The 17875-nt window shown below is 43.0% G+C and overlaps 1 protein-coding gene across 1 annotated transcript in view; it reads left to right on the top strand.

The window, feature by feature from the left end:
- COP1 (COP1 E3 ubiquitin ligase) overlaps positions 1-17875 on the top strand; it is a 319426-nt gene that overhangs the window by 237107 nt on the left and 64444 nt on the right. Inside the window, exons 17-18 of the mRNA XM_068239628.1 lie at positions 4431-4555; positions 7877-8037. Coding sequence (XP_068095729.1) covers positions 4431-4555; positions 7877-8037 — 286 coding nt within the window. The remainder of the gene's footprint in view (positions 1-4430; positions 4556-7876; positions 8038-17875) is intronic.

The raw sequence follows: 17875 nt of genomic DNA, 5'->3' as shown, positions 1-17875 counted from the left end.
GTTTGACACTGAGGGCACTGTCATAGCAAGACAGAGTGTAGCTACTGAGATAGAAAGCAGCTCTTACTAATGTTATATCAACTTTAACACACCAGAGCTGCAGCAACTAGTTTGTATAGCATGCTTTCGTTCTTAGCAACTGAATTGTGGCGAAAGTAGAGCAGTTTACTAGCAGTGACTAGCAGCTACTTAGCCTTGTGTGCAACAGGGCTTTAAAGTGTACCTTCAGCAAACGTTGCGTCAACAAGTGTATATTTACCTAAAGGTCATACCTACAACGCTACAACGCAATTTTTGGGGCACAGTTTTTGCAACAAAGAGCTGGTTTAGTGATATTGCGTAACATTGTTTAACGAAAATTTGCTTAACAATGTGCGACCACTCCTAGCGATCATTTATATTGAACAACCATCCCGGAAGATCACTGAGCAAGCGATCGCTGAAATGTCCATTTATTGTAGCGGTAATTACCATGATTGTTTTATCATTCCCCCACGTCGCTCGTTCCTGCAGTAGGCGATTTGGGAAGTTGGATTGGGAAGGATCAGTTGTCTCATCACTGCTGGAGATTCCCCAAACCATCTTCCGGTGTGTACTCTGCTTAAGAAGAAGGAAGCATCTGGATCCTGTAGAGGCTTCCCACGCCACCCTCTGGACCACCGCTTCACCCCCAAAAGAAACTTGTCGGACTTCAAATTCGGAGCCGTCCATCTCTTTATGCATAAGTATGGCCCTACTGTGCCTGCGTGAGTACGACAGTAAACTGGAGATGCTGGTACAAGGAGTGGCTGTGCTCGAGCAGGGGCAGGATGGCCTTGCTTATGCATGAAGAGGAGCATGGCCTGGATCTTCCAGAGGATCCCAGAATGCAGCGGTAGGAGCAGTAGGTAGGTAACAGTCAAAGGTACTTCTGTTGGGTAGGAAAGGGATGGTTGGTGACTGGTTGAGAGGACAGATGGTGAGTAAAGCCCGAAAACGCATCCAATCTTGAATCTAGAATTATACCACTTCCATGTACAACCTGTACGGTGTGTTGAAAATCTGTTGGCAGACTGGGAGGGCAGGCTACTGTACATACCAATATACAGCAATATAAAGATATAGGAGGAGTTTCTGATGTCAAAACCAGGATAATCAACATAAAGTGAGTTTCCTGAATAATTTACTGCATTCTACTATATGTCACTGTGAACTAGGGAATCTTAGCACTAAATCAGTGAATACTGATTGTAGCCCTGTTTTAGTATATTGGCATGTCAGTGCCATTCTTTGTATGTATAAGTGACTAGTCACGTAATTTGTTTTTCTGAAGTTCTGATCAGATTTGGGTGGGGACAGTGATGAGTCAGTGTATACAACATAGGAGGGGGAGGAAATACTGTAAATGCCATGGAAATTCTTTAGAATCAGATTTTTTCCTACTAGAATCGGCACACGCCGTTGCTAGATTACAATCTGTATAAGCGGACAGTCAAACCTTATATAATACAAAGTGGAGGTAATGTGTCAATCACTGGACACTGCGTTTTTTCTTTTTTCCCCGCGAACGTGATTAGCGCTTCTATAGCACTAAACGCGATCGCCGGGAAATCGCCTGAAAATGGTGCAGGCTATACGTCTGCATTTGGCGATTTGTGTTAATCGCCGAGGATTAATGCAAATTGCCCAAGTGAGAACGGGCCCATAGGGTATTATTGCACTAGCGATTTAAAAAGCGCTAGCGCTTGAACGTTTTGCCGAAAATCGCCTGCAAAACTCGTTTGAATGGGCTCTTAAGCACACGTGCATGTAAATATGCCAACATTTTATGCTAGATGTATGCAAACAAAGCTGGGAATAGCTATACAGACCTCTGTCATTACCCAGACTTCTCTCTGTCCTTCAGTACGGTGTACAAGTGGGGCGGAATATACAAACCACACTGTAAAATGACTGACTGGGGAGCAGCAGTATATTGCCTTGAATAGCTCTGCAGTCATCAGCAATTAATGGAGATAATACTTTTCAGCTGCCTTCTGAGTGTAATACAAAAATCTCCATGGAGACCTGCAAGTTGGTTTGTAGTTTAAGCTGGAGGGCAGCAGCCTATTACCTTACAGCTGAAATAATTATCCAGTGTGTATGTGTAACAATTATCTTCACATCTCTGTTCTCACCATCCTCCTTTCAGTCTTCTTGGCTTCATTATGTTGTGTTACATAACCAACTTGTTAGCTGTCTTGACACAAAGCAAAACACCATGAGGAGGAGCATCTTAAAGCACAAATACCCTTACCGAGAAAATAGATTTGAAAAGAACCGTGGAGACATTAAAATAAACTATTTCAATGATATGATCTTTTTTTAGTGCATCTGTGAAGGGTATTCTTTTTTTATATACTAAGTGGCTACAAATAGCTATTACTAGGAGCTGCAAATTATAAGCGTACATTTCAAAGGACCTACTGTAACTGGGTAGGAGTAGACACACTCACACACACACTCTTTTGGCATACAAAATAACCCAAATGTGACTCAAATGTGATGGAAGTTCCATATGACACTTTATGGCACTCTCTGAGGATTCAAAGCAAGAAAAGTTGGTCTACATAAAGGTGGCCTAGGCTAGCCTTTCTCAACCTTTTTACCCTGGAGAAACCCTGCATATAAGTTTTGGATCATAAGGAACCCCTGCAAATATTTTTTGGATCTCGAGGAACCCCTGCATTTTTTGCAGGAGGCATGGTCTTTAAAAGTAGGAGTGTTTAATTTCACTACACCCTATTGCACTGCCCCTCATTATACTGTCTCCTTATTCTAGTGCTTTTAATTAATGTGCTTATTATTATTCTGAACCCCTAGTTTAGTGCTTTTTTTACGGTACCCCCTATTATAGTATGCTCTATTATACTTCCCCCACAATGGGAGAAAATGTCATGGAACCCCTGCAGAGTACTCAAGGAACCCTGGTTGAGAAAGCGTGGCCTAGGCTATGAGAAGTTTGCCAATACCCTGAAACTAAGCTGCAGCAGAGTGGCCAAGACCATACAGCAGTTGAACAGGACAGGTTCCACTCAGAACAGGACTCATCATGGTCAACCAGAGATGTTGAATGCACGTGCTCAACGTCATATCCAGAGGTTGTCTTTTGCAAATAGGCATGTAAGTGTTGGCAGCCTTGCTGCAGAGCTTGAAAAGTGGGGCATCAGACTGTCAGTGCTCAGACCATACACCACACACTGCATCAAAGTGGACTGCATCGCTGTTGTCCCAGAAGGAAGCCTCTTCTAAAGATGATACGCAAGAAAGCCTGCAAGAAGTTTTCTGAACCCTGAAGACTAAGAACATGGATCACTGCAACCATGTCCTACTGTGATCTGATGAAACCAAGATGAACTTACTATGAACAAAAATGTAAAAGCTGTATCCAGTTTTATGAAATATTGTACCTATGTGCGCCACTAAAGCCCCTTTTCCATTTGCGAATGGGAGCCAATGCGGATACGCATCACTTCCGCTTCCATTCGCGTCACTGCTGCATCTCCTGAAAGGGAAGGGGAATTCAATTTACCGTCTGGTCATAGTGTCCTTACCTTATCTGATACAGGAAGCTTTCTGTTATTTGCATGCTGAGGTAAGCTTGTTACTGTAGCTAAAAAAAAAAAAAAAAAAAAAAACTCTCACAATCCCACTGGCGCTGCACAGTTCCTGCAGTTAGGAAAAGGCACCCAGACCAGGTAAAAAGTAAAAAAAAAAATGGGGAACATATATGGACATATGTTAGAAAAAGGGTGGAGGTGGTCGGGTATATTTTAAGGGCACTATTTTCTGGCAGTTTATTTATTGATGTTATAACCCATTTAACATTATTACTGCTATGCTACTTCTATTTGCTAGACTTCTTCTTTCATTTGATTTCGGTCCATCTTTAAGTATCACATACACACTGTAGGCGTAACGTATAACTCTGGTCACATACATGGAGCATGTTTGGTGTTGTTTCTCCTTTAGGCTGCCTGCACGCATTCAAGTGGAGCAGCAGACCTCCTGTGGCACCTCATCTCAGGGAAATACCAATATGTGACAGATCAATTCATCCCCCACAGAGGCTCAGGCATCCCTACAGACATCCAGCTTAATGGGCAATTAAGCTGGATGTCTGTAGGGATGCCTGAGCCTCTGTGGGGGATGAATTGATCTGTCACATATTGGTATTTCCCTGAGATGAGGTGCCACAGGAGGTCTGCTGCTCCACTTGTCTTCATAGGAGGTAATGTGCTTACCTGACTGAGCTCATGCTCATTGTCCTGTCTGTACAGTGCTTATTGCAGACAGGGAATGATGGGAGTTGGATTTTGCATTGCAGGTGCCTACATTGGGTAAAGTATTTTCTGTTTTTTCCTTTGCTTTGGCCTCACAGCTCACTCTAAATGTGTGTCTGAAATATTTAGGTCGACAGATAGCCAACTAAAGCTGTGGAACGTTTCCAGACCGCATTGCCTGCGCTCCTTCAAAGGTCACATCAATGAGAAGAATTTTGTTGGTTTAGCATCGAATGGAGACTATATTGCCTGTGGTCAGTATTTTATTTCCTTTTAGATTTACGAATATGTCCTGCATATCCTTGCATAACATTCAACAAAAACTTTTTTCCCTACCGTTCATTACCCATACAGTTATCCTACTTACTTTTTTAATAAGTAATGTCGTCCCTCAACTACAGGGAGTATGTATATCGGCCCAGCCTACTGAATTGGTTGTTGGGTGATGCCGATAGGTAAAATATCGGTAATGTAACATTACCTTTATTATAATATAGACTTACCCAGACCTCTATTCTCACGCTAACTCTACCTCCTAATTCCTAACGCTAACCTCCCCTCCTAATGCCTAACACTAACCCTCCCTCCTAATGCCTAACACTAACCCTCCCTCCTAATGCCTAACACTAACCCTCCTCCTGCTAATTCCTAACACTAACCCTCTCTACCAATGCCTAACACTAACCCCCACTTTGTAATACCTAACACTAATCACCCTCGTAATGCCTACCACTGACCCCCCCCCCCCCCTCCCTTGCTAATGCCCAACATTAATCCCTTCTCCCCCCTTATACCTAACACTAGCCACCTCTCCTAAATCAAAATCTGCTGAAGTGAGTGATAATGACCACATCTGCCCATAATCTGGCATGTGTACAATGTTAGCTTTGGTCACATCTGCGCCCGATCCAACAGCCTCCACCACTTCCATTGCATTGCAGCAAAAAGCGATGTTGGCCTAAAGCGTTGTTGGTATGTGTCTATACAGTCTTTGCCCACCAATGTCACCCAAGGGATCGGGTCCCAATCACTGTTGGGCCACATCTATCTAGCGTGTGTACTGACCTTCACACTAACCTCTCCTCCTATTGCCTGGCACTGCCCCCCCCCCCCCCCCACCCCATATGCCCATACTACCAAAACTAACTGAAGAAGTAGACATTTTGCTTCTGGTCCACCCATAAGTGTCTTCATAAAGTGAAACCGTCTATTAATGGTTTCAGTAACTGTCTAGCAAATAACTGTTTATAGAAGTTCTTATGATTTGGCTAACCTGTTGGAGCATACGTGATATTTATGACTATTGTTTCACTTGAAGCCCTTACTCCAGTCACAGTTCCTATACAGCTGCCAAACCTGAAAGCAGGTGACATGGCTGAGAACTAGACACACGTCAATACAGTGAAGCATACCACAGTCAGATATGCTGCTGATGGCATAACACAAGATTCCACAAAATTCATGTGATTTGTTTGGCAAAATATTTTGCCTCTGTTCAGCGACATCCAAGCACAGCTTGTGTTTTTGTTTTATTCATTTTTTATTTTAAATTTTGTTTTTCCCCCATACAAGTTTGTGTTTTACCTCGGAGTTTGTCTCCTAATGATAAATCATTAGCTAGTGTTTGTTATTAAACCGTATGCTCAAGAGAATTACAAATTCAGAATACCGTGTTTATTTTTAAGTGCCCATATGGTTTGATTTTTTTTTTTTTAGGCATTTAAAAGCGATGTTCCAAATTTAGACATTTTAAGTCAACGTTTTGCACAAATTTTAGTTGGCATGTGTTTTGCTTACTGAATCTTTTCAGCCCTTCATCACCTTTTTTTTTTTTTTTTTTTACCACAGTTTTCTTTTTTTTATCCACGTAGCTGTGATGGTGTGCTTTTACTGCGTGTAGCAGACCTTCTTGTCTCTGGTCTTAGAAGAATGAGACTGCTCATTGGCTGTGATGTATTAGTACACCTTGCACAGCGCTCAGTTTCTTCCTGTAGAAGTCAGAAAGCCGCTGCATAAGCTACTGACTATTATTTATAGCTCTCATTACCAGTTCCCAATTCAATTGTACGCTGTGGTCGAGTTTATGTTCAGTTATTGAGCCACCCATAACATGCAGGTGTATATTTTTAGTCACTTTTGGACAAAATGGTGCAAAGTAAGTATGCTTTAAAGAGGAACTGTAGTGAAAATAAAGTGACAAAGTTGCTTATTTTTTACAATATTCATTTATAAATTACTTAGTCTGTGTTTCTCCATTATAACATCTTTCCTTGATTTAAATTCTCCCAGAATGCTCTGGGAGGAGAATTCCACATAGCTAAACAGCCTTGGCTGTGACATCACTGGGAGAGCAGGGCTGCATACCGATATACAGATAAGTGTTTCTAATGCTAAAACCAGGATAATTAACATAAAAGTAGGCATCCTGAAAAATGTATTACATTCTTATCTGTCACTACGGTACTTCTTAAATAAAAATGTTTGTATTATTTGTAATCAATTTAAAAATGTACACAATGCATGAAAAGTAAAAGACAAAGTGAATCTGAGACTATTGAATAAAAAAGTTTTATACCTACCTGGGGCTTCTTCCAGCCCCCTTCACACTGATGAGTCCTTCACAGTTCTCTTTAAAGGAGTGGTTCAAGCTGTAAAAAAAAAAAAAAAAAATCAAAAAAAAAAAAAAAAAATCCACTTACCTGGGGCTTCCTCCAGCCCGTGGCAGCTGTCCTGTGCCCTCGACGTTGCTCCCGGTCTTCTCCGCTTCTCCCCCGCGGGTTCCGGGTTGGCTTCTTCTGCGCTCCACGGAGCAGGTCACGTGGTTTTCCCAACGTCATTAGGACGGTACTTCGTAGGCGCAGTCTGATTTGCTTTCATCTTATGATCTTATCTACTCACACTTTTTTTTTCTGTCATGCCATCACCATTTATTTGGCCTGTTTGGATGGGATAACATGGCTAGGTGGGTTGAAAAAAATAAAAATCTGTCCATTGAGTTCAACCAGTGAAAAACAAAAAAACACTGTGGCTCAATTACTACTTTAACCTCCCTTACAGTCTGATTATGTTGGTGTATTTGCTACTAACTACTGATTACCGCTTTAAATTCAAAACTACTGTAATAATCAGATCACCAGTATGCAGTATAGGCCGCCACATAGGAACACAGCATAGGCATTTGTATGCTTGCCACTCCCTTTAAGGGCACTTTCACACTACAGGCAGCGGTAAAAGGCTAAAACGCTGCGTTTTGGCTGTAGGCGTCTTGAAGGCGTTTTAACGCCAACGCATTACTATCAATTGTAATGCGAAACGCCGCGGTCAGCCCTAAAAAAGCTCCTGGGAGCTTCAAAACGCAACGCTCCAAAACTCGTTAAATGTGAAAGGTAAAGTGAAAGTATATGGACTTTCATTTTACCTTGGAAAGCGCCAACTATGGCCGTGGCGTTAAAACGCCAAAAAAGCCCCCTAGTGTGAAAGGGCCCTTAGCATATTTCCAGTCTATGCTGCAGTTTTGTATGCATGTGGTACATCAGTATTTTCATAGTACTGAACAGTTTCCATTTTCTGCTTAGGAAGTGAAAACAACTCCCTCTACCTGTATTATAAGGGGCTCTCAAAGACGCTGCTGACTTTCAAGTTTGACACAGTGAAGAGTGTGTTGGACAAAGACCGAAAAGAAGACGACACCAATGAGTTTGTCAGTGCAGTATGTTGGAGGGCTCTTCCTGATGGGGTAAGGCTTTCTAGAACTTTTATTTCTATCTGTTATCTTTATTTATGTATATTTTTTGGGGGGAGATTGGAGGAGATTCTGCTTTAGGGTGCAGTGGGAGGGTTTAGGTAACTCAATATTTGTCACCACAGCGAAGATATGCAGTTTAACCAGTTCAAAACCCGGCATCTTTGGCCCCTTAAAGGGAACCTGAGATGAAAACCATCTCAGATACCATACTTACCTGGGGCTTCCTTAAGCACCCTTGACGCCGCTAAGTCCCTTGCTGTCTCCCCCGGTGGCTGCTGTCACCTGCAATACTGCCCAAAGCCTGGCCAAGTCGAGCTTCCTTGTGCATGCCCGGCCAGGCCCACTCTCCCGCCTCTGAGCGTTCTGCGCCTGCGCAGTAGTACAGTTTAAGGCAGGATGCTACCAGCAATGGGAGCGTACCTGGCTGCACATGCGTGATGAAGTACGACTCAGGCAGGCTTTAGCGCGGTATTGCAGGTTACAGAAGCCACCCGGTGAGACAGCAAGGGACTGGGCGGCCTCAAGGGGGCTTAAAGAAGCCCCAGTTAAGTATAGAGCCTGAGGTGGCTTTCATCTCTGGTACACATTAAAGCGGACCCAAACCAAACATTTTTTTAATTCAAAACATTTAGTTGCACCACTCTGACACATACAAAGATAAATAAACACTTCTTGAAGCCTATGAGCATTTCAGTGCATGCTTTTCACCCTTTTCTTTTCATAACTAGGGTTATACAGGTGGCAGCCATTAGCAATTCCTCCTTTGCTGGACACCATCTACTCCACCAGTTTGCCGGATTCTGTCCCGGCAATATGAAAGGAAGGGAGGTGTTTCTCCAATAAATGTAAAATATTTTATATTTGTCATCATGCAGCTGAAAAAGGCTGCTATTTATTATTATAATTTAGAAAATAGATTTTATTTCTGAAATCTTGTATTTTTAATTTGGGTCCACTTTGAGGAAAATACTCTTTTCTATAAATAAAATAAAAAAAAATTGTGATCACAGTGATTAGCTCACAGTGATCACAGCAGAGCGAGTGGGCTGCAGCATCACAGTATCGTCGCAAACAATGGGAATAGCAGGAGCGTATGAACGTGGAAGATGAAGTCTACACCCTGGCAGGAATAAGCAGCTACAAATATTTCAACCATGGCCATCCGGAAGAGGTTAATTTGGGACACTAGTCTTACAAAAAAAAAATTAAACTACGGCAGAGAAAAACCTCCAAGATAAATCATGTTTCATACTCCATATTTTACAACTACATTTCAGAGAAATGCATTTGTAAAGAATTGTGCATATAAAACTGCATTGAACTTGGTCACCTTGTATAAATATACACATACTGAAAATATATTGAAAATTGTGTTTACTTTATGGTCACTGCACTACATGATGGCTCCATTTGACGAGAAAAACAACTTTAATTTGCAACTGCAAAAATGATTCTTCACCAAGATAGCTGTAAAAATGTGTTAAAGATAGTTTCATAAAAAGATTGAATGTTTAAACAAGTAAAATACAACTTATGCCAGGGTTGTGTTCCAGAAAGGACACATGCTAAATCAAAACTGAACTGAAAATAAACCAGTGAGATAAACAACTGTCTATAGTCCTACTTCTAAATAGAACTTTCTTGGAACCACACAGTATTTATTTTTGGTTTACAAGCTAAAAACGAATGTTTAATATTTGTATTCCCTCAGCTGAATGACAGTCTCCCATTTTGAACTAATGAACTTTTTTTTATCTATTCCCTGCACTCAGTTGTTCTCTGCCGTGCAAGAGTTTTATGGCATGTAATTTAATTCGGGAGTCAGTGAGTGTTAAGGTGTGGGCATACACTGGCAGATGGACGCCGGACGTGCCCAAAAGATCCATCTCTGATTGAAATCTGATCCCATTTGCCACACATTGCAAATAGATTTTTAATAAATGTCAGGTTGAAATCCATTTTAAAGTCTATGACTCGCCGCAGAGAAGGCCAGCTGGGTTGTTCTGTGGTGGAAAGATTTTATGGCTGTAAATCCTTATCAGTGAGTTTTACGGACAAGAGAGAAGCGGTCACTTGCATGCCTGAAGATTAACTCTTTCAGGCAGGAAAAAAAAAAAAATTAACACAGCCTAGTTATTAACGTGTTTGGCACAGTACATACACATTTATCTTATGTCACATGCCACCTCTGGTATACTTTAAAGTACAGAACATGTTTTAAAATCAGGCCCATCTTACTTCTATATACTAGTTGGAGGCCAAGTATGATGAAATTAATTAAAATTGGTTTGAGTGGTTTCAGGGAAATCAACTGACTGTAACTGAACTTAGAGAGCAAAATTGTGTACTGATTTCATGTCACAGTGTTCACAAGAATTAGCCAAAACATTTTTTACCAATGTAAGTCGTAGGTTGGTTTGACAACAAGTCTTTATGCTTAAAGCCCATGCAAAAGCAAAATAGTTCAAGTGCAGCACTTCCCACCTATTTTATTCCCAAAAAGATATTTTCCATAGTTTAGTGGGAGTCCCTCCCTGGCACCTGTGTGAACTATTGTAGAAAAAAAAAGTCTTTTGTTTTTGTTTTTTTCAAATCAGTTTTATTGAAATAATAAAAAAAAAAAGTTTACTTTACAGCATAAGGGTAAGTCACCTTGCTTACACCAGTGCTAGAGGCATCTACTAACTTCATAACATGTATACTATATAATACAGCTGATTATCCCATTGGCTCTGTAATGGACCTATAATTCACTTAGGCTAGTGGGTAGAGGTGTCCCAGGGTGATTAAATACTTAAAAACTGTTTAAACAGGAGAGGCAGAGGTTGGCTTACCTCTCCTTAAAGGGAAGGTTCGGGGAGGGCTGTAAAAAAATAAAAATAAAAATCCACTTACCTGGGGCTTCCTCCAGCCCGTGGCAGGCAGGAGGTGCCCTCGCCGCCGCTCCGCAGGCTCCCGGTGGCCGACCTGGCCAGGCCGGCTGCCAGGTCGGGCTCTTCTGCGCTCCAAATGCCGGCACTTCTGCGTCCCACGTGGACGCGCTGACGTCATCGGACGTCCGCCGGGCTGTACTGCGCAGGCGCAGTAGTTCTGCGCCTGCGCAGTACAGCCCGGCGGACGTCCGATGACGTCAGCGCGTCCGCGTGGGACGCAGAAGTGCCGGCATTTGGAGCGCAGAAGAGCCCGACCTGGCAGCCGGCCTGGCCAGGTCGGGTCGGCCACCGGAGGCCACCGGGAGCCTGCGGAGCGGCGGCGAGGGCACCTCCTGCCTGCCACGGGCTGGAGGAAGCCCCAGGTAAGTGGATTTTTATTTTTATTTTTTTACAGCCCTCCCCGAACCTTCCCTTTAAGAACAGCCGATTGGTATCTTGGAAAAATTGTTTACCGCAAAAGAAAAGGCCAATGCATTTCACAAGAGTTTTCCCACTTCCTCAGATCAATATAAGCAATTGTGCTTAACAACTAGGGATATCGAATTTTTGGTGCTTCAAAACTTGATTGCCCTAGTTGTTAGGCACAATCCTATACAATAAAATCCCTGTCCCTCTGTCGTTTTGTGTACATGCGTCTGTGCCAACTGTTTGGTGCGCATGTGTGATAGGGCCTCGGGCGGCGCTCATGGACGGGCGTGCGCATGGGCGGTTGCAGTTGTGGGGGGGGGGATCACAGTCCTGTGTGCGTGCAGGGGGGGCGGACGTTTTCGTGTGGGATGCCCTAGCGCCCGTTATTAAATAGGCGGGCTTGGGACTAGTTGTTTATATTGACCTGAGGAAGCGGGATCTACCCGCAGAGTGAGTTGTCTTTTTTTTTTTTTTTCTTTTGCATTAATCAATCTTTCCAAGACACCATTGACTGTTCTTCAGGAGAGGCAAGCCTGCCACTACCCCCTCATTTGGTACCACCATCCTACCAGTCTTTTAACACACCTCTTGTTGGAGGTTGTATCATTATGGTTTCCCCCAAAAAAAGTTTAAACCATTTATATGAGTACGACTAACCCAGAACAGAAATCCCTACCAACTTATCCCAGGCAAGGATTCCCCTGTGAGCCCTATGCAGTGGCTGCAGGTGTACGCACTCCACCTTTGTTGGTAAACTTCTTTTTCACCTCTCCAAGTGTACTTAACATACTACAGTATTGGCTCCTGGTCTCTCTTTTGTGTTTTCTCTCTGTTTCCTGGAGTTCCTGAAAGATCACCTTGTTGCCATTTCTTGTTGTGTCACGAAAAACAAAAGTTTGCTTTCCTAAAACAGAAAGAATTTGCGATGATTCAGGTTGGAGTGAGCTTGAGATGTCTCCCAGGCACCACTGCTGAATATATGCAAATTAACCATTGTTGTGTCACAATTAACTTGGCTTCTCTCTACAGTAGAGCCATGTTATCCATCCCTTCATCATAACCTGGCTTTATCTGTTCAGAATCAGTGGTGAATCAAGCAAATTACATGCCTGTGTTTTTAAATCAACATTCAAAGGACTCAGCATATGCTGAGCGACATGCACATATTCAAGCATATATATGCAGACGCAGTGCTGCGGTTATAATATCCTCCAGTGGTATCTTCTGTTAGTATACACCTGTAATCAGAGAATTGAGATATAGAGCTATTGCATATAGTATATAACTACATTTATTACAAATGTTTTGCTGTAACTAGGTCAGCTTGTACCAAAGGGTTGTTTTTTATTTTTTTTTTTTTTTTTTACAATTCTTGTTCCAAAACAAAGGGGGGTTGCTGGATTACAGATAGGAGGTTCTTGTCAGCTTTCTGTATCTGCACATTCCTCAGCTTTGCACCCTTGGTAACCTTTCTTGCAGAGCAGTGAGTATGTATAAAAGGTATTTTGTCCATAGCAGCCCTCTTGCGTCTTGGTTCAGGAAGATGTGCCATGCTCTCTAAAACGCTGGATCAATCACTTCCTCCAGGGATTCCTTAGCAAGCAATGTTTCCTTCATATTGGCAATTTGTACCGCTCTTTGATCTGCATCTGAACAGATTTTCAGCACCCAGAGAATGCGTGAGATCAGTGAGCTGGTTTAGGATATGCTTAGGGTGGTCATGTCTGTAATGTAAGTGTTGCAATCAGAGGGCTTGGAATACAGGAAGTAGATGGAGCTCCATCGCTAACTGAAGCTGTAACATTGTAGAGTGGAACATTTGTGCATGACACCTCTGAATTGAATATGAGCTCATCAAACTAAAGCCTTCAATGTTGTTGGCCTATTTTACCACTTCCATGTAGTATGAGGATCAACAGATTTTGAATACTATGAGCATATTGTGTAGGTAAACTCTCACTACATGGAGGTGATAAAATTGACCAGTGATCGGCCTATAAAAATTAAGTGTGTACCAGGCTTTATTGTTAAAGAGGAACTGATGTAAAAGAGAGCTTTTAACATATTTCACTCACAGCATTATAAATAAAAAATACTACCTAGCTATTGCTACTACATCATTGTTTAAAGTTTTGATAAGTGGGTTGCTGCATCAAATTCAGGCTACCACCATCTTTCAAAACAAACACATGCAAATCGATTGTTTGCATTTGCAATCAGAGCTGTGGAGTCGGTGCAAAAATCCTTCCAACCCTTCAGTTTCTGAAAGCTCCGAATCTAAGTACCTCAAAATATCCTGTGCCAGCAAGCAATAGAATACTCAGAATAGTTTGGGTGGTTTTTGGTGCTTTTTCATTTGAAGAGTGCTGAAACATTATTTTAAACAGGAGATGGGAAAATTATCTCCGAGGAGAAAACGTAGGTGAAAAAGTGAATTGCATATGGCACAGGAATTCTGTGTTGCTTTGACCCACCCCCATCTCGGCTATCGCAGCCTGATAGGTGGGCACCAAGCTGGAAGCAGGCCTTGGCAATATAGTGGGGATGGCCACAGAGCTCCAAACTTCAGTGAAGACAATTCAGGTTTCCAACGTGGGTCACCTTTTATGGTCATTTTCTGATTTACACTAAAACAAATTTACAGGGGTCACACAGCCTCATAGAGTATAACAAAGAACTTTTATTGTATCAAATCTAAAACCCCATCCCTCACAAATATTACCCACAGATCAATTTCATCCCCCCAAAAAACCCTTAAAACCAACAAATGCGGGGTGCGTAAAGAACGCAAGTTGCGTATCAAACACATATGCTTGAACTAGGAAATATTAAGGCAATCTACATCTGGCCAGATAAATAGCGTTGCCACACTTCACATTTGTCCGCGCGCGCATTCACCTTTCACACGTGCTAAAGTTATTGTATATGGGGGGCCCCCTTTGAGCTGATTTACGTTGCTGTTCATTTGCTGGACCTACAATAAGGGCCCATTCACACTTGGAAATCGCAAAACGATAGCGCTTTTGCTAGTATTTTGCTCTGGCGATTTTTTGGGCGATTAACGTGAAAAATCGCCCCAAGTGCGAATGGCGATTTTTCTAGTTAATCTCCAAAAAATTGGAAAATGGTGCAGGCTACAAGTTTGCGTTTGGCAATTTGCGTTAATCGCCGGTGATTAACGCAAATCGCCCAAGTGAGAACGGTCCATAGATTATTATTGCACTAGCGCTTTAAAAAGCGCTGGCACTTGAGCGTTTTGCCGACATCGCCGGCAAAACGCTCAGATGGTAACGGGGCCTAAGGGTCTAAAATGGAAAGATGTTGCTTTTATTTGGATCGCAGGCAGTTTCTTAATAAGACTAGTACTACATGTACACACGTTTATCTCATCAGGACACGTCACCTCAGGTACCCTTTAAATCCACTCCCAACAAGATCTGCTGAGATCTTGGGCAGCTTCGGTACATCAATTCTACAGAAATTGTTGAGAATTTTCCCAACCCGCTTTTTGAAACATCCGCTTTCTCTCAATCCCAGTGCTGCTTCTAGAAGCCGTATTATCTTTTCCTAGACCAGTGCTGTCCAACTCGCGGGCCGCATCTGGCCCGCAAGGCCTCCTGCTGCGGCCCGCTCGTCTCCGTGAGCTGCAGGCATGGCTTCCGCTATGAGCGCCATGCCTGCAAACTCATATCGTGCACTCTGCTGTGTCCCCCGGCTGGCGCTGCCATAACTCAGACCTCACAGATCGCGGCGACTGAAGAGAGCAGAGTGTGCACGGTACCCGCATACACGGAGTACGTCACATGCGGAAGTGACATCATTAGTCACTTCCGCATGTGAAGTTCCTGCGCGCGGGTGCTATGCGCGCCTCTGCCTGCTTCAGTCGCCGCGATCTGTGAGGTCTGAGCTGATGCAGCGCCAGAGGGGACACGGGACGGGAGAGGACAGCGCAAATCATAAAGGTAACAGGCGAGGCACTGACTGGACACCTCGCTATCTAACTGGGAAGCACCTGTCACTGTCTAACTTGGGGGGCACCTGTCACTATCTAACTTGGGGGGCACCTGTCACTACCTAACTTGGGGGGCACCTGTCACTAACTAATATAATTGCCTAATGTCTTGTGCATAACACAACTAATCACTTATCTATAAAGAAAAACATCACTCAGAGATCAATCACGTTATAAATGCTGTGTTATTGTACAATCAATTAACCACATACAAACAACCCGATCCCTAGGTATTGCACAACCCTTACAAACACCCGGAGCGGTGGCCACCAGTCCAGCACTTCCCTAATTCCCCTGCAAGGCCATAGAACAAACTGTCCATACACTTCCAAAACTCTCCGACAGGGAAATTGACTTTATGTCACATTGACACTAATGATTGTCCAAATTCAATTCTTCCTCAGAGACACAAGTACTTGCAAGGATTAAATATGAACCAGTTCAACATGCAGGGCCCTTGCATATGCATGCGCTATATGGGAAAAAAACACAGGCTGTCGGCAGCTCACTCAGTCCTCCGGATTAGCAATAGAGATAAAACCTCTGGCACTGCCAGGCTCACCCAAATTCAGACCTCGCCCCAGTGCACTTGGGAGGTCCCTTGTACCAGCCACTCCAGTCAGCTTAGGGCAATCACCGCTCCATGGATTCCACTGCACGTGTATGACTCAAAGCGGGCGTCCCCGCAATTGAAAGTGCTTTCCGCACAGCATGTGCGGACACTTGCCGCTTGATTGCCCAACTCCCGTCCGCGTCCTCCGCTAGATGCGTGCTTGGGCTTACGGACAGAGGGCACAACTGTTTCCGCGGTCTGTGGGCTACGGTGGCCTGGAAGATACACAATCAGCCGACGCGTTTCATCAGATTCATCTGATTTTTTCAAGGCAGTAGTAACAACAAAGCTCAATACTCCCTCTTGTGGGTGGTTTTATAGCAGTACAAACAACTGGATCATAATGTTCATAATGAATATCAAGGGGAACGCTCCATGTCTCCATCTTGTGGGCATTTAAATTATTGTCTCCATTGTATCAATTTAGGACAAATACTTTGCCTTTCAAAAATAAAACAATTAGATTCACCTCAATAAGCAAAATAACCCCAATTTATGCTGCTATTCTTATGACCATGATCTTTAATAATCTGCCTTACTTTCGCCCACAGGGATATTTTAACAAACTCTGTTATGCTTACTGTGTATTGTACATTTGGTTTCATCACTCGTGGGGGGAGAGGACCCAGGGGACTTAATAAGAGACATCCGCCAAATATTCCCCTACTACCAATAGGGAAAGCATTCAGGGAGGGCCGGAAAACACGCTTTTTAAAGAAAGACTGCTAAATTGAAGTCTACATTTAGGCCCCATGGAACACGTGAATTGCATTTATATATCCACATGCATTCCTTTTGCAGTAAAATTCTATCAAAGTCTCCCCTTCTAGAGCTGATATTTAACTTGTAAATACCTCTAAATCTTAGACCCTTAGGGTCACTCTCATGGTATTCCAAAAAATGTTGGGCTACAGCACTTTCAGTATTTTTAGCTTTAATATTTTTTATGTGTTCACCAATGCGTGTCCCTACGTCCCTTCCTGTCTTCCCTATATAAATTTTATTGCACGGGCATATCAATTGGTAAATCACCCTTGTCGTGGCGCACGATATATAATCTCTGATCTTAAAGTCAACCGTATTTTCACTGTCGTGGAAGGTATCCCCCTCCAAAACATATCTACAATGTCTACAATTCTGGCATTTGAACATCCCCTTTCTCTTTCTTAGGAGTTCTTTTTTTTCTTTGGAATTCACTTCTGGTGACCAAATCACCAATATTACTGCTGCGTCTTGCCGTCACGTGGGGTGCCCTCCCCACTATCTGGGCTATGTCCTGATCCAAAGTAAGGATTCCCCAATTTTTCTTAAGTACATTCAGCAATTGTTCTCAGTGGTTCCCATATCTGGTGACAATTCTAACCACTTCCTCTTCATCCTGTTTTTGCTTCCTTTGTTGTTTTTTTACCAGTAAATCCTGTCTATCTGTCTTCAGGGCTCTAATATAAGCACGTTTAATCAACCTGTTCGGATATCCCCTCTCTTTTAACCGTTTTCTCAAAAGGACTGCCTCCTGTTTAAATAGATCAATTGTGGCGCAGTTTCGCCTAATCCTCAAAAATTCCCCTGTCTGCACTGAGCTAATCTGGCACCCCAAGTGGTGGCTTGACGCATGCAATAAAGTGTTGCCTGCACATTCCTTTCTATGGGTACTAGATAACAATTTCTCCCCCCGCCTGAACAGTTTTAGATCCAAAAACGTGATCATCTCCTCATCACACGAGTATGTAACATAAATATTTCTCTGGTTCCTATTTAGGTGTTCCACAAAACCATGCAGGCTGGATCTGTCCCCTTTCCATACCATGACCACGTCATCTATATAGCGCAGCCAGAGGGCAACCCGTTCCCCAAACCCACGCA

The sequence above is a fragment of the Hyperolius riggenbachi genome, chromosome 6 (assembly GCF_040937935.1).
Source record: "Hyperolius riggenbachi isolate aHypRig1 chromosome 6, aHypRig1.pri, whole genome shotgun sequence".
In the NCBI taxonomy this organism is placed as follows: Eukaryota; Metazoa; Chordata; class Amphibia; order Anura; family Hyperoliidae; genus Hyperolius; species Hyperolius riggenbachi.
Note: the sequence above shows the minus strand (reverse complement) of the source record. Positions and strands in the feature narration are given on the sequence as shown.